General features: G+C 31.6%; 1 protein-coding gene across 2 annotated transcripts in view; it reads left to right on the top strand.

Moving 5' to 3' along the window:
- Window positions 1–27,307, top strand: part of DENND1B (DENN domain containing 1B) — a 311,786-nt gene that overhangs the window by 62,051 nt on the left and 222,428 nt on the right. For both annotated transcript variants that reach the window (XM_023501849.2, XM_003767552.4), the window contains exon 3: window positions 7,255–7,298. In XM_023501849.2, the coding sequence (XP_023357617.1) occupies window positions 7,255–7,298 (44 nt within the window). The remainder of the gene's footprint in view (window positions 1–7,254; window positions 7,299–27,307) is intronic.

The raw sequence follows: 27,307 nt of genomic DNA, 5'->3' as shown, positions 1-27,307 counted from the left end.
GAGGCTTTAGAGTTATACAGATGGTAAGTTATAAAACTACAATTTAAATTTAGGTTCTCTGACTTCTAATGCAAAACTTATTTCATTTCATGACATTGCTTCTAGAAGAGCTTTATTAGTAATGTGATGTGTTATGGTTGATTGGAAAGAGAATTAATTGGCAGTGAAAATTATTTTGTTCAGCCACTCTTTTTTCATTTGTGTCCAACTTCTTGTGACCCCATTTGAGGTATTCTTAGCAAAGATACTAAATTGGTCTGCCATTTTTTCTAGCTTATTTTACAAATGAGGAACCTGAGGCAAATAGGGTTAAATAATTGTCCAGGGTACACAGTTATAAACATTTGAGGCCAGATCAGGAAAATGAGTCTTCTTGACACTAGGCCCAACACTCTTAACTGATGTGCCATATAGCTGGCTGCTTCTTGTCATTTTATTTATATTTTAATTTTCTTCCCTTGTAAAATGAGGTATCCTGTATAAAATGAATCACTTTTTTATACTTCATTTATTTTAAAATTATCAGGTGGCTCTTTCATTCTTTAAATTTAAACTATTGATTGTTCAGCCTTACTACTTTAAGTTGGGGAGAAAACAGTTTACCATATACCATTATTAAAATGAGAAGGTATAGGGATATACCTATTGGACAAAGAATACAAATTGTGTGTGTGCATATGTGTGTGTGCTTTCTGTTAAATATTAAAAAATCCTTACATGCATATATGTATACATATTTTCATGTACTTTAAAATTTCATTTTACCTTGATTTTGGTATCTTTTGTTATTAATGTTATAGTAAATACAATCTGTAAAATATTTAATGTGAATTAGTAATTAACAAACAGAATCCTTTACTATCATCTCATCAAAAGCAATTTCATTCGTTTTTTAATTACATGGTTTTAAATTTTTTTTTTTTTTTTAAGGAATAGACCTTTCTTCAGGTGATTTCATTAGGGACATTTGCCTGAAATTTTTACTACACTACATGGATCTTTAGACAGAAAAGTTTTAGCTATACTTTACAAAACAAACAAACATATGAATTGTAGTGCAAATAGTGTTTTTTTTTTTTTTTGCTTATATTATTGTATCTTTTTTGACTATTTAGTTCTTGGATCAAAAAAGTAAGCCTTGAAGAAAATAGAGTAGCAGAGGAGCAAATTCATCTATATCTTAAACATTTGGAATAAATCTCAACAAAGTATTTTAAACCTAACAAGCACCAAAATGCCTCTTTATGATGATGTTAGCATTGCATTAAATAAAATTTATTTTACTAGCTTCTGAGAAATATGCCCACTGGAATTTGTTCTTTAAGAAGCAAGTTTATAAAACCTTTTACACTGGGAAAGTATATTAAATTCAGGTGCCTCATAACTTGGTTGGATCCTGAGATCTTGTCAATTTACAGATCACAATCTATCCGTATCTTTCATTGTGTGTACTTTTTTACATTGTGCAATAAATCTTAAATAGAAACCATCCAGTTCTTTGAAGACTCTTTTCTGAATTTTTATTTCATGTGTAACATTGTAACTCTTGGGCTTCCTATCTGATTTTTCTTTAGTTACATGATTGATTAATCCCTTTTCTAGTTAAAAATGTTTTTGATATCTTTTATGTTCTTCCTTATGCATGTCATTGTCAAAAATATTCCATATCTATTTTCAGACACCTTGTGCCTTTCCATTGCCCTTACCTCATTTATCTTCCTAGAAATTTTATCTTTTATTGCTTCCAGATCTAGGTAGAAAGAAGGTTTATACTTAGGGTCATATTCTGATTTCTGTTCAGATTTGACTAGGGTTATAAGGTTGAAGGTGGGATTTGAACTTAGTTCCTGTGATTCAAAAACAGTAATGCTACTATTTTGTTGTCTGTGTTTATTGCTGTAGCATTCATATGAAATTTACTTAAGTAGTGCAGAAATGAAGGAATATTAGAATAAGAATTAGGAAATCTGAATTTTAGTCTTAGCTCTAGGACTAGCAAATTGTGTGATATTGAGTAACAAATTCATATCATACTCTCTGATAACAAATTAGGAGATTGAATTAAATGACTTAAGTAGAGATACCTATCTGTTGTAACATTCTATGAATATATATTCATTTTAAGGGGAAAAGAAGGGGTTGTATCATTTAGTGAAATACTGTGAAAAATTTAGACCATTATCTAAAAAACAAAATTGAAGGAATGGATTATTCATGAAAGGGATGAAAAGGATTCAAAGGGATTCACCTCTGGTAGCTCTGGTTCAAGAATAATCAATTAAAAAAAAAAAAAAGCCAGTATCTCCATTCCTACGTAGATGTGATCTATCTTGGGAATCTTCACGGTTTTCTGGGAAGAAAGTAATCTATCTTGGAAGAAAATATGGAAAGTCATAGCATTAATTATTGCCACTGATTTTTAAAATATTTTTTCATTCCCATATCTCAGTGCTGTCTTTGAAAAAGAAAGTCATGTGCTAAAATTTCTATGGAGAAGTTAGACTAACAGGATATAATTTTTACCTCTCTCATTCTCTCCCCCTTTCCCCTCCAAAGGATATATACACATTAGATTTAGGGAAAGAGCTTAATTCAGTTCAGAGGTGCACTGTGGGTCATTTCCATATATTACAGATTCTTCTCAAAATGTCTTTTCCTCTATATTACCTAAAAACTTATGTGAGGAAAGGTCATAGGACCTGTTGCAGCTTATTCAACTACTTAAGGATCCATGCAATTGCAACTACTGAGTTGGAAGAGACCTTAACATGCCATTTAGTTCAAGCTATTATTTAATAGGGATTTACTTTACACTAGTAATGGGAATTTTGTTGCCTCCAGAATTAGCCCATTCTATTTTTAAACAATTTTAGTTGAACATTGCAAACATATCATCTTTATATATTCTATATAAAGTAGAATTCTGCCTTTGTATGATCTTAGTGAGTCCAAAAAAAAAAGTTTAATCTTTTTGCATGACATTGCTTTACGTAATTGAAGACATCATCTTCCTATTTATTAGTGGTTTTGTAAAACGTGGCACTTGGAGCTGCAAACAGTTTTCCAGATGGGAGATGACCAGGACACAAGTACAGTGGAACTATCACTTCCTTTCCAGAGAAAATACTTCTATTATCTTTTTAACTTTTTGGCTTGCTAGTCACACTATTAATTTGTATAGAGATTTCAATCTGCCAAAAACCCATAGTTTCGTTTATTACTTTCTGAAGCTAAGTTCAGGACTTTGCATTGATATCTGTTAAATTTTATCTTGTTAGACATGCCCATTGTTGCAGCCTGCTAAAATTTTATGGATACTAATCCTGATATTCAGGATGCTAACTCACTTATAGTCAGTGGCAAGTTTGATTAGCCTGCCATCTATGCTTTCATGTAAATAATTAATAAAAATATTTAATAGGATTAAGTTAAAGACTGAGCTATCCATATGGACCTTTATCTATTAGTACATCTTTGGATTGGTTGTCCACTTAGCCTAAATTTACTAACAAGTTCCCAATTGTGCTATGATGTACTTCATATTTATGAATCTTTTCTTTCCAGAGTATTTGAAGGGACTTTGAAATTTAAATATCTTGTTGAAACATGTATATTATATTGCATTTTTCCTCATCTAGCAGTTTCTTCTCAGTCTGAAAAAAAGAGGAATCAGTGGTCTTTTTTATTCTCTTCATAGAGAATAAGTTATCAGTCATATCAGGCAATTTTTTGGTTTTCTCTTTATCTATGTGACTTTGGACAAGTCATTTAACCTCTTAACAAGGCACAAATCCCAATCTTGCTGATCCAGAATATAAGGATATCAAATTAGATCTCTTATGCCAATTATCTCTATTAAATTGGGCTAATGAAATGATTTTTCTGGGCTTCAGTCTTGAATTATGTAAAATGAGGGTGAGTTGGATAATTAAGGTTACTTCTGTTTTCTAAATTCTATGATTCTATTATTAGCCCCCCCTCCCATGTATGTATGTATGTGTGTGTGTGGGTATAACAGGGGCATTTAACACTACACACATATGTATATATGTTACACATGTCTTGAGTTCAGACAAGTAAAAGTAATCATCATCTTCTGGGATAATTTTCTTTCCAGTGAATTCTCTCTCTTCCAAACTGTATTCTCTAGCTATGGTTATAATTACATTATGCTTGAAAAAAATTACATTGCATTTAGTAATATATTCTCTAAAATTAAGTAATTCTTATCCTTGAGGCTTTATTATACTATTAAGTTACTAAAATATTTTAAGCTCATTGTTGCTGTTCTGTTTGCTTGAGGAATATTAATGAACAGTTTGCTTCAATAAATAGAATCACATAATATCAAAGTTAGAAGGAATTTTGGAAATTCTCTCATCTAACCTTTTCTATTCCTATAGGTCATTACAAGAAAATAAGTGAGAATATCTTTTAGAAATTTTAGATATAATAGAATAACATTTATTAGAAAATTATCTACTGGTGAATATCCTATTTTGTTCACTGAAATATATTTTCCCTTTCCCTTCCAAATTATGAAAATGATCTGAATCCCTATATAAAAATGATTTTTATCATTGATTTTTAATGTAAATTGTGATACTGTCATACATTTTTACATGAACTTGTATATTTTTTTACTTAAATGAATATTTTGAAAGGATTGCTGATGAGTTCAAAATGTACTTCTAGATGAAGAAACATAAATTTAAATATTTTCCTCATTTTTCCTCATTATTTTAGTTTATTTTTATAAACTGCACAATTTGATTTTTCCGTAAAAAGAAAATAAATATGTATTGCTTATTTTTAGATTTCACTTTGGTTTCCATATCGTCAGCAGAAATTTTTTTTTTATGTAATTAAGAAAATGACATATATGTCCTTCAAGTACTGCTAGGCACAGGATTTTGGAGAAATCTTGTATATATCAGTCATCGCTGGCAACAACTATTTCTGCCAGCAATTCTCATCCTCTCACCCAGAAAATCAGCATAAAATTGACCTAACATTGAGAGATCAGATGGAGTGTCTGGAAAGTAATCCTCAGGGGGAAAAAAATTCAGTCTTTGTAAATCTCAATAAAGTGCATAAAGTTGCAGAATCGGATTATTCCCCCTTTTTTTGGATTTGGTACTCTTTTGTTTCTTCCTTTGCAGTATTTGTGAGAAGTTGGCACAAAGATATCAGATGCTATCTGAATCTAACCCCCAGAGGCTACAACAAAAGTAATTTGTTTAAAAATATGGACCCAGATGATTGTGTCATAATTTTTGTTTGGGTGGGTAAAGAAGGGAAAGTTTAAATGAGAAAGGAGAGAAATATATATTTTACTGTATTATATTTCTATCGGGGTTTTTTGTATTTATAGTCATATGATTTTTTAAGAAGAGGAAAAAAAATTAGAGATAGCAGAGTACAAAATACATTAAAACAGTCCTACAAATCAAGTCCAGTTCTGCTTAAAAAGAAAAAAAAAGAGGTAAAAAGTTGCAATTTAAAAACACAAAGCCCAAACCCAGAGAGGGCATAGAATATCTTGAAAGTAGTGTTAAGAGAATTTTAAATTGAAGAAATGTGATGTGAAGGGACTCAAAGGGTATTTTAAAGATTCTCTTTGGAGAAAATTTATCCATGTCATTCGTATAATAAAGAAAGGTGATAATCTTATTGCAGTAAATTGGTAATTTGATTAAAATGTCTTTTAAAAAATTTCTTAGGGTGATACATGTTTAATATTTAATATAAATTTGTATAAGATGATTTTTAAACATTTATTTTAATAGTTCTCATTTTATAAAAATTTATATTTACTCTTAGACTGGCCTGTTTTAGACAAACAAAATAATAGGTAATAATTAGGTAAACAAAATAATCTTCTAAAAGGTATTGTATTTTTAGACAGTCAACTCATCCTTATGTAGTATAAAAATAAGTCACATTTCTTGATGTAAGAAATTATTATTTCTGTTTTAAATGGAAGAAATATACTTTAAAAAGCAAACATGCCAATTAATAATAAATACGGCAGTAGAATTCAGCTTGATTATCATATTCTTTGAATATATTCTTAAGAAATTATTAATTACTGATAAGAAATCTTAAGGTGAGAAAAAAGATCAAATTCAAAGATTTTTTTTCTTCATATGTTAAATGTTTGAAATAATTTTCTTTTGAATATTCTATCTAATAAAATAAATCATTTTGGGCCATCTTTTCTCTTACCATCATCATGATGTAAAAAATTTCCATATTTTTATTGTTAGGAAAAAACAACAATAATAAACTAAAATCTTTTACAATTCAATGTGTAAAATTATGAAAAAAAGTATTATGTTTGGAAAATAAGAGATAGAATTACATTTCCTTTTATTCTCTATATGTCCAGACAGATCTTTGACTACTTAATGTTTTTGCTATGAATGGTGCTATACTTCTGTCCTCCATCAGTGGTTCTTCATAAAACTGTTGGTTATCTTCGGGTTTTGAAAGCATTTCATGAATAACTCATTAACCTTTCTTAAATCTCCATTGAAGCATACTTATGTGTTCTTTAAAGTTTGTTTTCAAAGGATAAAAATTTATGGTAAATAACCAGAGAAATTTGCTAAAACTGTTTAAAAATTTAGGACTTTGGATTTCCATTATATCAGTAGAAGAATAAAATTTTAAAGATCTATAAATTTAGATTCTAAATGAGGAGCAAAGGTGAATTAATTTGTTAGTTCATTTCTGGTAGTTACTTTACAGAATTGCTTATAGAAGTGCAAACATAAAATTGGATGAGGTGACTTTTAATGTAAATTAGGCATTGGTTACATCCCAATGTTTTTTTTAGAGCTGAAATATAATTGAACTGATAACTGAAAAAAAATTAGATTTACTCACAGTTGCTTCACTTCTAGTCTCCTTTATAAAGAAAGTAAATAAATTTGCATATCAAGATAAGTATCTGAAATATAAGCAGTATTAAAACATCGTTTCCTCCCTAAGGTGCATTTATTTTAAATTATAATTTATATTTTTCTGGATCTTGTTATTTTGTGGTTATTATCATCTGAATTAATTGATGGATTAATTTATTTGGATTAATTGATTTGATCGACATTTTCATTTTATTTAAATTATTTTTTGTTTTTATGTTCGAGTCAATTGAAATCCTTAGTTAAAACATTTAATTTGATAAGTAAATGTTAAAAAATGAAGGAATTGAAATGTGTAGAACTAATGTTACTTGTCATTTATTTACAGAAGCAGTGGTACTATGGAAATTCCCAGAAGACTTTGGAGATCAGGTTGGAAAATTTTAAAAAATTTTAATGCTAATTTTATAGGTATTACTTCTAATGATTACTAACAATAACACTTCTCCCATGTAGTTTTAAAAGTGGAAGGATATAGGACACAAATTAAAAAGATTTTATTCATGAGTTGGTAATTATGGAACAATTATGTATAATGACTAAAAACCACTTTTTAATGTTTGTATTTTCAATATAATTTTAAATATGAAATTGGAAGAAAATTAAAGTTTTTAAAAATAATTATCTGCCTTTAAACTTAACAGTACTTGAGATTTTGTTATTGCTTTTTGTTGAGGTGGAAGTAGATGCTACACAAAATAAACAAATATTTTTTTTCCCTATAGTGTTCTAATCTAAAGAAATTATACTAAAATTGAATTATAAAGTATGCATTGTTATTCATGCATCTTTAAAGAGATGGTATGATAATTCTGTGGGATCACTTGTTTTAATCATTTAAACTTTAGTTAGCTACTGAAATTATCTTATTTTTAATGGATAAAAACTTGACTGCTACTATTTATGCCAAGTAAATTGAAAACAATTAAAAAATTATAAATACAGTCAACATTTTGGCAGGTCTCTTCTATTTCCTGACAAAGAAAGGAGGCTTGAAAATAACAGAATAGATATCTGATGGAGATATTGAATTACTTCAGTTGGCACAGACATTGGTTAAATTAGGCTTGTTATTGTCAATATTAAACAGTATGAACTTGGGATTTTTTTTCATATCCCATATGATATGGGCATCTTAGGCATAATGATTTTGATTAATTAAAAAATTGGCCAAAGTTAATAAGAATTTATATTTAAAGCAGTTAGAAAAAGAACAGAGGGACATATGTCATAAGTTAATTGTCTTTGTCCAGACACTGTCCAACTTATCTGTTTCTAAACTATGGTAGATGATAAGAATCATAATAAATAGGCAGTGATATTTCTTAATCTTTCCATTGCATATATAGAGGAGGATTTTGAGGATGGTGAAGGCTCTTGAGTTCATGTCATCCGAGATCTGTTTAAGGAACTGGTCATGCTTAGTCTGCAGAAAAGGAAACTCAGGTGGTACATAAGAGCAGTCTTTAGGCATTTGAAAAACTTTCAGGTAGAAGAGAATTTAGACTTATTCCATTTGTCCTATTCTATCTATTCTCCTACAGTCCTGGCAATGTGAGATGTATTATTTGGAAAGTCAATTTAGATTTGATGTCAAGGAAAGCTTCCAACAGTAATAGCTACTCGTAAGTGAAATGGACTGCTTTTAGATATAGTGGGTTCTTCTTTGGAGGTCTTCAAGCAGAGGCTAGTTATGTAATTGTTGTGGATGTTAAAAATCGCTTTTTTGTATGGGTTGACTAGATAACTATTTAGTTTCCTTTCAACTTTTAAATTCTGTGATTGTTATGATTCCTCCTTTAAATTCACTATAAATATTGAGTGTTCGCTATCATTGTGTGTGTGTGTGTGTGTGTGTGTGTGTGTGTGATATAATGAATATCAGTGGAATATGTGAACTTTTTTTTTTGGCTCTTGTTGCTTGATAGACTTATTTGTTTTAGAGGATATTATTAGGTATGAGAAATATTTAGCTCAAAATTGAAATTAAGGAATTGTTGTCTAGAGGGGAAAGGAATGTTAATCTTTAGTCAGCAAAGTAATCAGCAAACATTTGTTAAGTTTTTATGATATTATTGTTATTCATTTGTTAACTGAACATGTTCAAAGTGTCTAGTTCTTTGTGACCACCAGTATTATCCATGGTTCTTTCATGGGAAGGATACTGGTGTGGTATACTGAAAAGTGCAACACAAGCAGGTTAAGTGACTTGCCCAGAGACACATAGCTAGTAAGCATTTGAGGTAGCATTTGAAGTCATCTTCTTGACTTCTTGCACTATATAATCACTGAGTCACCTAGTTTCCTCATTATATAGCAATCACTAGTTATTAAGGGCTGATGTTACATCATCTGAGGAACAGTATCAATTGCAGATCCATGGGATCAGTCACTTTTCCTGGGTGAGGACCAAATGAAGAACAGGAGAGCAATGACCATATTTCTCCCTAGATCACAATTCCTTGGAAACATCCCTCCAGGATGACCTTTGAAAATTGCAGTGTGAAAAAGTCTGAAGCTTGAGATTATATCACTCTTTATTCTCCCCTATGCCAGCAGCAAAACTCAACTTTAAAATAAAGTTTAAAGCGGAGAAATGACAATAAATTTAGAAAAATGAGCAAACAACAACATGTACATATATATGAGAATATAAAAAACTACTGTGGTAAGTTTTCGAATATGAATCCAGAAATTCATAAATAGACAATCAAATCACATATCTATAAGGAAAATTTAAAAGGAAAATGTGAATTGGATACAAGCCCAACAAGAATTTCTGGAAGAGCTAAAAAATAATTTTCAAACTCAAATAAAAGTAGGAGAGTAAAAATTAGTTAAAGAAATCAGAGCAAAGTAAAGGAAATTGTGAAAGGATGTTTAATAGTTTGGTAAAAGAGGTACAAAATGCTGAATAAAACAACATAAAAAAAACAATAGACCTAATGGAAAAAGAGGTACAGAAAGTCACCGATGAAAATAATTCACAAAAAATTCTATTTGAACAAATAGAAGCTTATGAGTCCATGAGACATTAAAGAATAACAAAACAAATTTGAAAGAATAAAAAAAAATAGAAGAAAATCTGAAACATCTCAATGGAAAAATGACTGATGTGGAAAATGGTTTGAAGAGAGATAAATTTAAAGATTATTTTACTGTCTAAAAGTCATGTTCAGAGAAAGAGCCTGGATATCATGTTTCAAGAAATTACCAAGGTAAATTGTCATGATATCCTAGAATCAGCAGGTAAAATAGACATTTAAAGAACTCATCATTTACCTGTAAGAGATCTTCAAATGAAAACTCCCAGGAATATCATAGTAAAAATCTTGATCTTCCAGTTTAAAAAGAAACTACTTTAAGTAGCAAGAAAAGAACCATTCAAATATTGTAAAGCCAATCAGGGTCACACAAGATTTAATAATATTACTTTATTAAAAGATTGGAGTGCCTAAGGCCAAGAGCAGGGTTTACAATCAAGAATAACTTACCCAAAAGAACTGAATTTAATGTTGCAAGAAAAAAAAATCCTCTGGACATTTAATGAAATAATAATTTTTAAAAGATTTGAAGATTGGGCGAACTGAGGGAGCACTTTTCTGAATGGCTCATTTTCCTGAGGATGAGTCATCATTTATCAAGAACATGAATTGGGAAGACTGGAGACTTCTGGAATGAGAAGAAAGTTGAAAAAAGCTAATGTATGCCAGTCCTTATTGAGGGCTTATTTGAAATTATTTTTTTCTTTTAGAGTTATGAGAATGAGCATGCTAAAGATATCAGTATAGTCCTTTGTATAATATTTATGTGTCCCACAATGCTTCTTGTAGTTAGCCTAGAAATTTTAATAAAAAAGAAAAATTCTGTTTTATATTAACTGGTGGTTCATCTGTTGTACTTTTCCCATAATGTCCACATGGGGAAATGTCTTCTCTCACTGGATTGTAAAGTCTACGAATTTTGTAAGGACCCTTTTTTCTTTTTTAAAATCATTGCTTGTTCCCTAGCACCTAAGATAGTATTTTACCCCAAGTTAAAGCTTAAATTAATAAATCTAAGTAATTTGAAGCTGTACCTCCTTGAAAAATTAAAGTATTTCTATTTTTAATCTCAGTTTGTGAAGTTCCTATTTCTGTTCCCATCCAGACACAATTATTTGGTTATGCTATCATCAAAGTATCAACTAAAAGTTCCAGTTCAATCCATTTTCTTTTGATAAGCACTGTTTCAGTGTTGGAAGGTTCTTTTTGATTAAGTCTGTGTTTTTGTTGATCTTGCCAATAACATTGAATCTATAGCATTAATCATAAAATCTGAGTTAAAGAAAACTCAGTGTTCTCTAGTCCAATTTATACTTTTAATAGGAATTTTTTCTGAAATAACGTATGACAAATGGCCAATCTAGCCACTGCTTGTAGGTATCCACTGTTTCTTAGGGCCAAATGTTTATTTTGAAATGGCACCAATTCTTTAGAAATCAATCCCAAAGTAACTTAAAAAAACCCCCACAACATTTCTACCTTGGTTCCAAATTTGTTGTCTGGGATCAAGAAGAACAGTTATATAATTAGAAAACTTGAAAGATGAATAAAACGTATTAATTATTTGCTATTTACAAACATTGTACTTAATCCTAGAGATATAAATTGAAAACTTGGACAAACCCTGCTCTCACTGAACTCAGAGTTGAATAAGGGTGATAACATATGAACACAAGCAAACTATATTGCAGGATAATTGGAGAAAACCAATACAGGGAAGTTCCCAAAGTTAAGGATAGATTAGGATGAAGAAAGTGGGATTTTAGCAGGGACTTACAGGAAAGCAGAGATGTCAAGAGATGAGAAAGGGAAGAAATCCAGGCATAGGGAACAATAATAAAAATGCTCAGAATTGGAATTGTCTTGTGCAAAGAATAGTGATGAGGCTAATAATGTTACTGGATTGCAGAGTATGTGGCAGGGGCAGAGAAGAGAAGAGGCAGTTTTAGGAATGATAAGATAGGAAAGGTGTATGTGGCAGGACAGGTTATGCAGTACTTTGAATGCCAGAGTTTTGTATTTGATCTTGAGGTAAAAAGGAGCTGCTGCGTTTTTCCATTAAAAAAATGGAGGGTTGTGACATAGTCAAACTTAAATTTTTACTTTAGCAGCTAAATGGAGAATGGACCAGAGTGGTGAGATTCTTGGGACAGGAACACCAATTTTGCAAGCACTATTCCTGATACATATTAAGCTCTTCACATTATACTCATTGATTGATAGAGATGGTCTCAATTTTCTCTGTAGATTAGAATTGTCATTGGATAAAGATAGAAAAGTCATGAGTGTAAATAGGATTCAGAAGCAAAGAATTTAAGACTAGTGAGTGTAACTGATCATCAAATGATATGATTGGGAAACAGAAACATTAAAGAACATGATCAAATAAGTGAAATTTAGAGTTCTTAAAGAAGGAACTGGGACACTTATAGGTTATAACAAGATCAAGGATGTGACCATTCTGTGTAGCTGAGGTGGAATAGAGTAGATGATTGAAGAATTGAGGAAGTATTGACATTCATGTTGTTATCTCCTAGACTGAGAGAAGATGGTGGTAGAGAAGAAAACTGTGAATGAGGCACTGAACTTGCTGATAAAAGGAAAATAGCTTTTGGATTGGTGGACAATAGCTTCCAGAATGTAGATTGTGAGATAAATATAGAATGCTAATCCTAAAGCAGAATTTATTGAAGAGTGATGTTGGTAAAGGATGAGTCTAGAAATGGCAATGGGGAACAAGGATTAATCTCTATAGCCACAGTCATTCTAGTTATGAAGTATATGTGAAAATGTAACCAATAGGGGTAGAGCCAAGATAGCAGAGAGTAGACTCTAATATTTGACCATTTCTGAGCTTCCCTCAAATCAACATCAGATCAAGCCTCTGAATTGGTTTTGAAGTGACAAAACCCACAAATGTTTGGAGTACAACACATTTTCAAAAGAAAACACTTTGAAAGAACTTCAGAAAAGGTCTGTTTCAATTGGGCAGGGAGAGAGGCTACAGAGCCCAAATGTCAGTGCAGGGAGCCTGGGGCAAAGAAGCTGGGGCAAGAAGTGAGGGCTTTGTGGTTGCACCCAGGAATCCTTTGTGAGATTCTTAGGCTACTCTGCCCTGGTTACAAGCCAGTAGATCAGCAGATTTTCCATGAGAACCCTAAAGCAAATACAAAAGGCAAATTGTGAGCCTCTAAATCCCTGAAAAATGGGGGATCTGGCCACGCCTACCCAGCACAAAAAGTCAGTCAGCAGCATTGTCCCCAGAGCAAACTAAAGTGGTTGTTGCCTCTTTCTTTGTCTTAAGAGCAGACCTCAACCTTTAAAAAATGAGCAAAAAACCAAAACAAAACCCAAAAGGAACTCTGTCCATAGACAACTTTTATGGAGAAAGAGAAGACCAGACCTCAAATCTTAAGGATTCTAAAAACAAATAATCTCCAGATGAAACCTCTAAAGTGTGATATGAGTTGCTGCCCATTTCATAAGGCTTTTGGGGAAGAATTCAAAAAAGGATCTTAAAAGAGAATTAGAAGAAAAATAGGGAAAGGAAATAAGATCTTTGCAAGAGAGTTTGAAAAAGGAAAAATAGAAATTATCTGTAGAAAAATCCTTAAAAAGTAGATTTGATGAAATGGAAAAAACATATAACTACAAAATAGATGTGAAAAAGAAATCAGTTGATTGAAAAACAGAATCTGTGAAATGGAAAAAAATTTGCAGTGAACAAAACGCCTCATTTAAAAGTTCAGTTAGCCAAATGCAAAGGGAGATAAAGCTTACTGTAGAAAATAATTTACTATAAATTAGAATTAAGTAAATGGAAATGACTCAATGAAATTTCAAGAATCATTCAAACAGAACAAAAAAATTGAAAAAATAAAAGAAAATGTAAAATACCTCATTGAAAAAACAACTGACCTGGAAAATAGATGTAGGAGAAATAACCTAAGAATTATTGGACTTCCTGAAAACCATGATGAGAAAAAGAAATTAGACATCATCAAGGTAAATTGCCTGGATATCCTAGAATCAAAGGGTAAAATAGTTATTGAAAGAATTCACTGAAAACCTCATGAAAGAGATCCCAAAATGAAAACTCTAAAGAACATTGTAGCTAAATTTGAGAATTATCAAATCAAGGAGAAAATATTACAAGCCTACAGAAGGAAACAATTCAAATACTGAGGAACCACAATCAGAATTACTTAGGACCTAGCAGTTTCCACTTTAAAGGATCAAAGGGCTTGGAATCTGATATTCTGAAAGGCAAAGGAGCTTGTATTGCAGCCACGAATCGCTTGTCCAGAAAAATTGAGCATTATCTTTCAGGGGAAAAGATGGACATTTGAAACAGGTAAATTTCATCTATTTCTGATGAAAAGACCAAAGCTGATTAGAAAATTTGGTCTCCAAATACAGAACTCAAGAGAAGCATAAAAAGATAAAACAAAAAGAAGAACGTTTAATAACAGGAGAATGTTGTAAAGGTAGGTAGTGGGAAGAAGCCAACTCTTCAAAAAATGGAAGAAGTGAGAAAAAGAGAAAACTGAAATGAAAGCAAGATAACAAATGATGGAACATGCTTTTGAGAAGGCATGTTGGAAGGGATGACTGTATTTGGAGTAGAGCACTGGGAATATATGAGTAGGTTTGAGGGAAATGGGAATGATAAAGTTGGTACTTGACAAAGGGAAGTTTATTCTTCAGCAGTCAGAATATTAGTACCAGAGGAGGGGGAAAACAGGAGGGAGTAGGAGTATGTTAACCCTTGTGGAACATGTTCAGTGTCACATTGAAGTTTGCTGATGAGTTAGGTAATTAGAAAGTTCAAGGTTGATGACTTTGACTGGCAGACTTCCTGCTGCATTGCTGTGAATTGGCGCAAATTTGGTAGTGTTGTGGTCTTAGTCCGATTGTTTACTTGGAAGCCTAGGAGTGTTGGAATCCTTACAAAGTGTTAACTCATTAGAGTTAATAGAGACAATAATTATCTAATTTAGCATGGTTCATTATGATTGATCTGATCTTATAAGGAGATGTTATAGGCCAGAACTTGAAACAAGGTACTAAGTGGAACTGATAGAAACAATGCTTGTGTTCACACCTTTAGAGAGCGTATATAAGCAAGAAGCTCTCAGGGCCAGATACAGAGCACTCTTGGAGGAAGCTCACAAGCCCACTCTTGGAGGTGGAGTCAGATTCATTCCGTCTTTCACCTTGGTGCTGGCTGGAGATATTTGGAAGAAGAGAAGCTGAAGCTGGCAGAGGCAAAAGATTAGCGGCAAGAGCTTTTGGAATCAAGGAAGGAGAAAATAAATGTTTGGATTTTATCAGCTGGCTGTATTTGAAGTGATTATTGATCTGAACCGAAATTAAGGCTGCCTCCAGAAAACCTCCCTAAGAGACCTGCTCACAGAGAACTATCATATGTTATATAAAAGAAGAAGAACACCACATAGGAAGGTGCAGGAGGTGGTTTTATTCCCATTTGGAAGACAAAAGACAGAGAACATCAAAGTCATTGATCGTGGGTTGTGAGTTGCCCCAGACATGCATTCCTCATTCATGTCATTTTTGCTGTGAACCAGCCATCTTCATCCTCTGTCCTACCCCCTTACCTTTACTCCCCAAATAATTTGTTCATTAGTTGGAGTATACATTTTAGGCTTGTAGATAGAATGTTATGTATGTAATTGAGTTAATGATATTAGTTTTGCTAATTTGTTAAATGGAAAGCTAACCAATGGAGGACTTAGAAGTTTCCTCACCAGAGTGACTCCTACCTAGTATTCTGAGAGTGAGTTGTAACAATTTTCTCTGGGAGCCTCCAACCTATTGTGAGTACAGGGGGTCCAAAGAGACACCTCTCCCCCCCCCCCAAAAAAAAGGGAGTAATGGGGGTGGAGTAGTTGGAGTAGTTTGTCAGAACATCTACACTTATAATAGAAAAAGAGTTAAGCCAAACCAAAGGGTATAATAACTGTCTAATGTAGTATGCGACATTTTATACTCTTGGTCTGCTATCTCTACTGAGAAATGCTGACATGTTTTGCTATCTATCCTCTTAAACCAAGATTAGTTATTGTGGTTAATCTGAGTTTGATTACCTTTTATTATTGTTCTAATTTTTTAACTGCAGTTTTTTTTGTTTTCCTGATATTACTTATTCCATTCTCTATAATTTTATACACGTTTTCCAATCTTTTTCTAAATTCTTCATATTTGTTACTTCTGATTGTCCAATAATATTTTATTACATTCATACATCAGACTTTATTTAGCTGCTCCTTATTGATCAGTACTGTTGCTTCTTTTTCACCACTGTAAAAGACAATACTGGTATTTTGGAGTTCTTTTTTATTAATAGCTAACTTGCCTACTTAAAAGTAGTCATATGAAGTTAAATGAGTTTGAAAATGTTTCTTACATTATTACTCATAGTAAAAAGTTAAAGGGAATATTCTATAAATTCTATAAATCTTAGAGGACTGTGAGATCAAAATGATCTTTAGTAGGCAACTTATGGTACATTAACAATGCTTGTATTTTCTAGAGCAATTACAATTTCAGCAAAGAAAACATATTTCTAAATAGAGGCTTTGAAAAAAATTCAAATATCTTTTGACTTGATTTTTGGTTCACAAAATATAGTCTGTAATTGTATTAAAATACATCTTGAATATTATGCTCACCTGTAATTGTGATCATATAAAATACATGATCAGGATTAAATCAACAGATTAGTTTAATGTTTCTTTTATAGTTTGAGGCAGTCTGCTAGTGAGCTGGCAAAACAAATACATTTGATAATGTATTTTATGTTTGTGTGTATATACAACCATGCACAAGCATATATTCGTATTTTGTTTCAGATGCAGTGATATGTCTAAATCCTCTGCTCATTTTAATAATCTCTTATTAATGTGTTACTTTCTGAAATTTTTTATGTTTTCATTTATAAGTGGTTTGGGCAAAATATTATGATTATTTCATAATCTAAAATTGAAGCTAAGAACTTTTGAAATTTCTTACATTTTTGCTATATAGTAATAATTTATTTGGCGTTTTTAAAACAAAAGAATGTTAAATAGCAAAAAATATAGATATATTTTCAGATTAGCCTTGGGATTTGAACTTAATTTAAAAGATGTTACTTTATTTCTATTTTAAATTGGTGCCATTTTGGATTATTATTTTATAGATTGTATCAGTGAAAGTATTTTTCAATTGATTTGTTTCAACCAGACAGTAGATTGATGGTCTCAATCTGTTTTTGATTTGTGTTATTTTCTCCATGTATTATAATTCTTTATTGCCTATAGATATAGGATGTGTTATCCATAAGCATGTTTAAAAAAGAGATTTTATTCTTCAATTAAAAAGTAAAATAAGTTCTTATAAATTATCCTTCATTTAACTAAGTACTAGATGCTCTTATTTATAATTTTTTTAATGACTTCCACTTCTTAGATGTTATATCACTGTTGGCTGTTTTTTGTGTTAGTAATAATTTTAATCATTTAAATAGTTTATAATAATCCTAATATTAAATATCTTGGATCAGGCTATTTAATTTAGACCTGACATGTAAAATTGATGTTTCAATTTTTATATTACAATTTATTTAAAAAGATAACTATCCATTTGGAGCAAAAGATATAAGATCACATAGAAAAGAGCATAAAATTACTTTAGGTAGTTTATAAATATAAGTAAACCATATATATGTACATAATCATGTAAATGAAACATAAATATCAAGAAAAACATTAGGTTAATTGGTTAAATGATTTATATAGTAAAAAATAACTTTTTGTTAGTTTTGCTTTCGTTACAGATGTATTTTTAACAGGTAATATATTGTATAATTGTATTTATTTATCATTTTATTATATTATTACATTTATCATTGTATAATATATTATGTATTAGCTAATTAGAAAATGGAAAGTGATAATTTATCTTTTTAAAAAAATCTTTCTTCCAGTCCTGCATTCTTAGCCTTGCATTTTCTAAAGTTTAAATTTTAAATTCTTAGTATAATGCATTTTGTATTTTGGAAGAAGAAACTGTGCATCTTAGAATGTTTGTTTTTGTTGTTAACACTTTTTTTGGATAATAATGTAAAAAGAAACCTACGTAAAATACTTCTGTTGGACTGAGTATTTTCTCAGCATGGATTTTAACATATATTATTTTATTTGAAGGCTACCTGTCAGGAATGATGAACAGATATTGCTGTACTGTGTTTTGTAGGTGAAATTTATATTAACTTTTTAAAGCTCTACAATAATACCATTATAATATTTAAATATCTTAGATTGGTTTGGAATTTTTTTGTCTATTTTTTACAATGTTTTCTTTTGAGATTAAATAAACTAACAGATTAAATGAGATATAGGTAAGAGATTTTGTAGAACTGAATTTGATTTTGGAAAAAAATTTGCCTTTCTAACAAGCAGGATTTGATTAGTTGTTTGGGAGTTCAGTTCTGGGTTTTTTATTTTTAAAAAGAACTTTGATTGGTACTGGTGATTGAGTATACAGTGTGCTAGGGCAGAGAGAAAGGGATAAGATCAAGCACACGGGTAGAGAGGGATTGGTGTTTGAAAGGAGGACTCTGTGTTAGAAACCCAGGAAAGGGAAGAAAGAGTAGGAAATGCTGAGAAAAGAATGGAAGTAGGCAAAATACTAAACTCAAATAATAGATGAACGCAGTTGCTGATTTTAGTTAGAAAAAACAAACTTGAAACATTTGAAAATACCTAGACTATAAATGCTAATTATGTTAAATTCACAGAAGTTAGACTGAATAACCAAAGAATTAATAAAAAGCCAGGGCATTGTGATTTTCAAATAAAATAATATGGGCAAGGCGTTTCACTGTCTTAGTTAATTGTTTCTATTTGTATATTTTCTTAACACTTAATCTTAAAATTAAGTTAAAGTTATATGAGATAAAATAAGGAACAATAGTTATTTTTCTTAGGAGATTACAAAAAATATCCACATTTATTTAGTAACAGTGGCATAAATTCAAGTAAAATATGGTTTTATAAATTTATAATATTTGATAGAGTGGGAAATATATTTTAAATAGGCTGCTTCAGTATATATCTACATATATATGTATATTGTTTTTGTAAAAATATTTCAGAATAATTACTTGATAATAGTTAAGATGCTGTAACTTGCATTTTTAATGTGATCAATGTTATTAAATTTTCTCTTTCCTTTTCCCCTTTATATACTTTTCTTACAGAAAAGATCTTTAAATGAAAAGTTGTAGTACTTCTATTTATGAATACTAATTTATTGTTTGGGGTACTAGACCATAGTCATTAAATTGTGAAGTTTCAAAAAATTCTCTTTGAGTTAAAAATGTTGAACTTGATCAACATATGGTATTAGCCAGTCTCATCTCCACCAGCTCTTTTGTTATCTAGTTATTGTTATAGGTATTAATGACAGTTGTAAGCCATAGTTCTAGATGTAGGGGTTAGTCCACCCTGGGGAGAAGAGGGAAAAACAGCAGTGTGGATTATGGAAATATGAATTGATCTAAAAAGAACTCTCTTGTAATAGAATAAGACTCAAAGAAAGACTAGGAGAAACTGATGAAAAGACGATGGAATATGATGTGAAAATGATCATTTGAAATCTTTTCCTTTCATTCCCAGCTGCTGTGTTCTGGTGAAAAGGCATACATTTGTATATCTTAAGGCAGAGCAAAAAGGAACCAGATGAATGGTTTTAGTTGTTAGATATGTTTTCATTTTGAGTTAGATAAATTATGTGCATTTTAATAGACTGTATACTTACATTAGCTTTTTTTAGGTTCTTGTAAATGTAATATTGAGTATTGTGTTTTGTAAATGTGTTATATGATATGTTTATTCAAATAATATTATTTATTTAATACTATGTTCTTTTCTAGTTATGACTCACCTTTAAAAAATTAAAAAGTATTGCTTCCTCTAACATTAAGTGCAGATATTTTTATTTATTACACATTTTACACATGTAGATATTTAAATCTCTGATTTATGATTTAAAATATAAATGATTACATCTTTCATTTTCTGAAAAAAAACGAAAATTGTTTTAAGTTCTGTAGGTATATAGTTTTTGTTTCTTTTCATTTTTGTAAACAGATGAGGAATAGCTCATAAGTTGTAATTTAATTTTTAATAGAGGGTTTTAAAAAATCACATTTTCTTATCTTTATAACTCAATAAACTATTTGTAGTAGACCTTAATTATGTACATACATGCTGCCTAATAAGCTACATATATTGATTCTTCCTATAAAATACATATATACATTTCTTATTTTTCCAATAAGCTTTTAAAAAATATAGAAGCATAGAGGTTAATTGTTCCAGTGTAGAAAATTCCATGTATGAGAGCTCTTTATGTCAATGTAGATCAAAATCTATGCATGATTTAGTATTTAAGTCCTAGGGAATTACCTCAGGCATATAGAGGTTAAATGATTCACCTAGACTTATATAATTAGTTTCAGAAATAGGATTTTAGCTCCGTTCTTCCTGATTCTAAGGACAGGAATCTATTATCTCACACTACCCCTACCTGTGTATATGATATGGTATGGTTTCATATTATTTTAATAATACTTTCCCACTTATTTTTAAATGAAAAGTTAGGATTACACATTCATAGAATTTACAGATGGAATCATAACAATCATTTAGTCTAGGTACCTCATTTGAAATTAAACTCAAAGCATTTAAGTGATTGTTTGATAACAAAGTAATATATAGTAATGCCAAGATTGAAACTCACCTCTTTGAGTCTATATCTAGGGTTCTATACTAAATCATCTTCTTTTCTCCTAACCATAACATTCAGTGTTTCTAAGTAATAGTAATCATGGTGGACTTTTTGCTATTGCTTATTATGAGTACAGTATTGATATGCTAGCCTCTTTCTCTTTCTACTAACTTCTAGCTTCTAGTTTCCATCTTTCTTTCCAACCTTTCTACTTGAAGTTTCATCTGCTTTCTGACACAAAATTATGTTGCTCTTCCATCTTTGCTTGTAGCTGCTGGGGAATTTTAATTTTGTTCCCAATGACAGAATCTATTAAATGTGTTCATTTTGAGGTAAGTTCCCTACGCAGTTGTCAAATTATGCCAAGAATATTTTTGAAAAATATATTCTGTACTAAATAAAAATGGACATTTATAAACCTTCTTTAAAGTTTGCAATCCCCCAAATATTTTAAAATATTTGTTAAATACTATGTGCCAAACACATGCCACATACCAGTAATATATTGTGGAAAAAAAAGACAAAGTCATTGCCCTTTGGGAGATTGCAATATAGGAATGTAGAGAGTTACATACAAATATTTGTCCTCTGTAAATAAATTAGTTTGTCACCAGTTATTTTAGCTTAATCTACTTTAAGGCATTTCTGTTCCCACAGATTCTCTTCCCTTTACTCTCAAGCATATGCTTTTAAAAAAATCTCTTTTCCTAGTTTTGCTTATTTTTTCTTCCCTTTATCTCATTTTTCTTCCCTTCATTTTTTCTGTTCACAAATTAGTTAAATAAAATCCTTTGCTCTGTCCTTCACTTCAATTTGTATTCATTAGTTTTTATTTAAAAACTTTTTTTTGCTCTTTTCCCTAAAAAAAGGATTTCTTTATTCTGTTTCTCTTTTTTCTTTTATTCTTTGAGAGTTTATTTAATTTGCTATTATACTTATGTTTACCCTTTTATGTTTTTTTGAAGGTTGTGTTTGAATATCATCTTTTCTATTTCACTCTGGTTATTTCATTAGAAATCCTTGATAGTCCTTTATCAAATGCCCATTCCTCCTATCCCTTTCCCCTTCCTCCCCCCCAAAAAAGGATTGTATTCAGTTTTGCTGGGTGTAGGATATTTTTGGTTGTAATTCTAGCTCCCTTACGTTTCAGAATTTTCAAGTTTTCAGAAGCCCTCTGCTTCTTTATCATGGTAGCTCCTAAATCTTGTGTTACCCTGACTATGGATGGCTCCATATTATTTAAATTGTGAATTTCTGGCTACTTGTATTTCTTTCCTTGACCTTAAAGATCTGAAACTTGGCTATTATGCACCTTGGAATTTTTATTTTGGATAATCTTTCAACTGGTGATTAATGGATTCTTTCAATTTCTACTTCCAAGCTATTAGGACAGTTTTCCTTTAAACTTTTTTGAAACATGATGAGTAGGTGCACTTTCTCTCTTTTTCCAAACGTTCTTACGTTGTTCTTATTTCTTTCTGTATTTTTTTCCTCTACTGTTTTTATTTGATTTAAATAAATTTTTTTTGTACTTAAAAACCAAAACCCAAAATTCTTTCTTTAACTCTTCTAGGAATTCTTGTTGGGTTTGTATCCAATGTTTGCATTTTTTCTTTGAGTCTCTATATGTACATTTTCCCAAGTCATTATCGTCTTTTAAGTTTGTATCTTGAGCTTTCCTGTCACCTTAATAGTTTTTATGATTGGATTCTTTTTTAGTTTGTTCACTTTTCAACCCTATTCCTGTCTTTGGACTTTATGTTAGAGTTTGGTTTTGCTATCCTCTATGGGGTGGGCAGGATGTTTGATTTTATCTTATCTTTCCTATCTTTATCCTTTCACTGTTAGATCAGAGTAAGAGGTCTGTAAGTTTTGGTTACTTTTAAAATAATGTGGTCCAGAGAGAGTTTTGCTCACTGCTTCCCTGTTTTGCATATCCTTTGATAGGACTCTTGCTCTCTCTCAAGATTAACCATTCTTCTCCATGGAACTGGATAGTGGGTGACAAAATTGACAAAAAGTGCCTAGTTCTGTGCCATAGAGATCCCCTAGAATCTCTTTCTGACCAGGTATTTATCCATACTCCCTTACAGTTCCTGACTACTGAGTCTTCCTTGGCTGCCACCAAGTTCTACAACTTGTGTCATTTTTGCTAAATTCTGCTCATGGCTAACTCCAACTGCAGTGTCCACAGACTACTCTTTCTTTCTTCTTAAGCTGCCCTGAACTCGAAAAATGACTCACTGTGACTTTTTGTTTATTTTCCTAGTTAGAATTCATTTTGATATGTTTTTTTTAAACATTGTTTAAAAGGTTGTATTTGGAGAGCTTGAGGAAAAAAAAACTTATTACACTCTAGAATCTTGGTTCTGCCTCCTAATATCTCTTCCTCAATGTAATTAAAACTTCTAAGGCATGTATGTTGGGTTTCTTCTAAAGAGTTTCTGTTATTGAACTGAATTCTGTTATTCTTGATTTACTTTTTTTCTCTTTGCTGTATTCTCTATCTTCCCTTTCCCCCTTTCTCCTTGTTCTTTTCTGTTGTGCTTTACTCTTAGAAATACCTGTTCTTGCAAATGTTGGGGAGGTTATTTCATCATGGTAATAATTTTCTTATGTAACTGTTCAATTCATTATTAACTTTGTCTATACTATGATCATTTAAAAAATATTTGATATTTGCCATGCAGCCTTTTCCCTTGGTTTATGCCCTCTGCTTTCTAGGGTTTTAGGTAACCTCAAGATCTCTGATTCCCTTTTCCCTAGGGCAGGAATGAGTGGTACTCTAAAAATGAAATCCTTGCAAGTAACATCCATTTTAAGATCCTCATCTCACTTACAGAATCTCTCTTTTCTTACTGGGAACACTTATCAGTAGAACCATGTCCTACCACTGAAACAATATTTCCTTTTTATTTTTCCTTTCCCCCCCCTTCTCGTTCTTTCTTTCCCTTTGCTCTTTTTCCCATTCTTATGTAGAAAATAAATCATGTTATTTTCCTTTCATTGTTCGCCTTTGATTTGATTAACATATAACTTCTTGTCTCCTCTATTTTCTTCCCGTTTTGTCTTTTCATATGCTGCACCTTCTGTAGTTTAATCCCATTAAAAACATTGATTCACCTTTAGATGGAGTTTTGTGAGGGTTATTCCCTAACATTTAAGACCTGCTTTTGTACTCTCACTTTTGTTTGATTTTTGCTTTCTACCCTTGTCTCCTTGCATATTTTTGTAAATAATATTCTGTTACTATTTTGTTCTTCTTCTTGGTTGTTGTATTTTTTACCCTTCTTGTATTTCTGTTATTAGGGATATTTGAAAACCAGATAATTTCTACAGATCTGGCTTTTTTTCTCTAGAAGTGATTAGAATGCTTCTTTTAAAATTGAATACCATCCTTTTCATTATTGATTAGGCTTATATTTGCAGCTTAAGTCACATGGGATTGCATCTTAAATTCCTTTGCTCTTTTGAAGATGTAATTCCATTCCCTTCTGTAGTTTCAAATGAGTGCAGAATAGTCTTGTATTATTAAAATTTCCTTTTATTGATCCCTTGTAAAATTTTTCAGTAGAATTATTAAATTTAACTTAATATTTTTCTTACAGTTTGTAATAGTTTCTTTCATAATTTTTTTTTTCGATTATCACTTTGTTTCCCCTATTCAGAAGTTTTGAGAAGGCTTCTTGAATGATTTCTTCTACAGTGTTATGGTTTTCAGCATTTAAGAAATGTTCTTGGACATCTGTTATCCTTAAGTTATGTGTACATCCAATCTTTGCTATCTATATGTTTTGCTTGCATGGATTTTTTTAAAAGATTTTTTTTGCTTAATGTTGCTTTTCTTCAAAAATGTTCTCTTCTGTGTAGTTGTATTTCCAATCCATTATTTTCCTTTATGTTTTTTTAATGAAACTTGCCATGATATATTCATATTTTCCATTCTACCTATTATTTGTTATGCATACTAAACATTTTGTTTCCATAATTCTTAATTCCCTTTTAATTAATTCAGCAATATCTTGCTGTAATTCCATGAACTCTTAGTTCTTTCATAGATTTCTCTGACATTGATTCAATTTACTTTGTCCTACAATATTAGTTCATAGAGGTCTGGAATTGTTTAAAGCTAATCTGGATGTAGTATTCTTTTGTACTATTATTTTTTTTTTTGATGCTTTATTTACATATGCTCAAAGTCTTTGGGTGAATTTTCTTTCTCTTGAGTCTTTGATCATTTTAGTCTCTCCCCACTTCCATCTCTACCTCCTCTTAGAGTCTGATCATTAATTTTCTGACTCTTTTGGTTATGGTTTTTCTGTATACATCAGTGTCATCTCAGTTTCATTCTGGTTTGGCCAGTGGATGTTTTACCATCCTCAGTATCTGACCCAAATGACTTCTGAGGGGACAGAACTCATTGCTCCTGGATGCTAGCCTCTATAACTGAGTTCTGGTTGAGTTTAGAGGGTTTATACATAGCTGTACCAACCAGGGCAAATTTCTGCTTTCCTATTTCCTCCACCTTTCCCTCTCCCCCATTAGGAGGAAAAAGGTATAAAGTTATATTCTGTTAGGAACTTTTGGCTTTGCTCATGTGTAGCCCAGTAATGTAGAGGGGTGTTATTGAGTGAACTAAGGATTAAGGATTAACCTTTTCTTTTGTTAGTTTACAGAATTTTTGTGTCTTTAGAATTCTTAGTGTCTAGATCATGAAGTCAGCTAAAATGGCATTGATGAGGTCTTGGTTAACTGGTGGAGTTGGCAGAGAAAGTGCTGATAAGGTTACTATACTTTCCTGAGGCAAGCAGGGAAAGGCATTGATGGGGATCAGTTCAGCCTTATAGTCCCACTGTGGAGGTCTTGGGAAACCTTGCCAATTAGCAAACCAAGTTTTAATGTCAAACTCCCGAGGTTAAATTTCCCCTATAAATCTTCCTCACACCTTCTTTGCTGAATCCCTTTTGGGGTTAGTCTGCTGCTGAGTTCTGCCTCATGATATCTTTCTTCTCACTCCTCCCCCATGCCTCATAGTATCTTTCTCCTTGTTATAGCTAACCCTTTTAGGATTGGCCCACTAGTCAATAGTGTAATCCCCTTCCCTTGCTAACCCCTTTTAGAATCAGTCTGTTAAACTCCTCTATGGTTTTAGCCTGCTAGCTAATGGCATACTCTCATTTCATGGTGTATTCTTTTTCTCCTAGTTAATTGTGAGTTCCCTATGGGAACTTTCCCTTGTTAATTGTTTCCTTATTAACTATATGCTTTCTTGAATATATTTCACATTCACCAGTCCTGGTTTCTATTTTACCTTTTCATTTTGCCTCTTCTTGTAAATTAAAGATAATACCATTGTGAATTCTTCATATGTGCCTTGTACCTTGTATTTTGAACTAGGAATTGCTACTCTGACCTCATCATTTGGTGCTGGACTTCATTGGGCATCATTTATTGTGCATAGTTTCTGTTTTGAAGATGTATGAGAGGTCATGAGGATCAGAGAAAATTCTAGCACTCCAGTCTTGTTGATCTCAACCCCCACTGTAATATATACAGATAATTATCACAAAATTTCAGATTTAAAGCAATTCTAAGAAGTCATCTTTCCAGTCAGAAGCTGACTAGGAAAAGATCTCCTCTGTGAGGACAGAGTGAGGCTGATGACTGTATAGTCCTATCTTACTTAAATCCAGTTCACTTGCAAGTTAAGACATCACCCTCTTGATGTTGTTGGTCATGTCTTGAGAGTATGAAGGATGAGCAGCAACAACACTGATGAAAGTGGTAAGGAATACAAAATTTCCCCCAATGTCTCCTTTGGCTACTTCAAATAAATTCTGGCACGTTGTCTCATTGGTATAATTGTATTTTTAAAATTATTGTTATAATTTATTTTTTGACCCTCCAACCCCACTCCCTACTGTGCTGGCAGCCTACCCTGGTATCACATTTTTTCTGCTGAACTCCTAAGCTGTCTCCTGAAAAAATGTTCTACTCTGTCTTTTTAGATGTTCTGATACTCTAAAATTTGTTTAGAGTCATCATTTCAGGGAATTTGGAGCAGTTTGGCAAGAGATTGGGCAAGTTCATCTTAGCTCTGCCTCCCTTGTGTGTGATTCTTTTATGCCTTGACACAGTCATTTTTTATTAACAGCGCCCAACAGCCAAGTATATAATTTTTAGCTTCTGTTGTCTCTTAAGATTTTTGAAGAACTGAGGAAAAGCAGCTGTACACACTGAAAATGCAGATTGGGAACTTCCTTCTCCCTCCCACCCCTCTCAAAACAAACAAAAAAAGAGTTGGAGCATTTAAAAAGAACACAGAGCCTTGCTCAAGCACAGAGTCCCAATTTAGAAAATAAGGCTAGAAGAATGAGTTAAAAAAAACATGATAAAAACTGTTATGGAGGCAAGTTTATGGAGCCAAGACACTAAGACAAAAGAAAAGCATAACTCCATACTCAGTTGATGCTGTATCTATTGGATCTGGTTCCAGGCTCTGAGTTCTGGGACCCTACAATCCTGTTTCCTATTCTTGCTCCT

Source organism: Sarcophilus harrisii, chromosome 4 (assembly GCF_902635505.1).
Source record: "Sarcophilus harrisii chromosome 4, mSarHar1.11, whole genome shotgun sequence".
NCBI lineage: Eukaryota > Metazoa > Chordata > Mammalia > Dasyuromorphia > Dasyuridae > Sarcophilus > Sarcophilus harrisii.
Note: the sequence above shows the minus strand (reverse complement) of the source record. Positions and strands in the feature narration are given on the sequence as shown.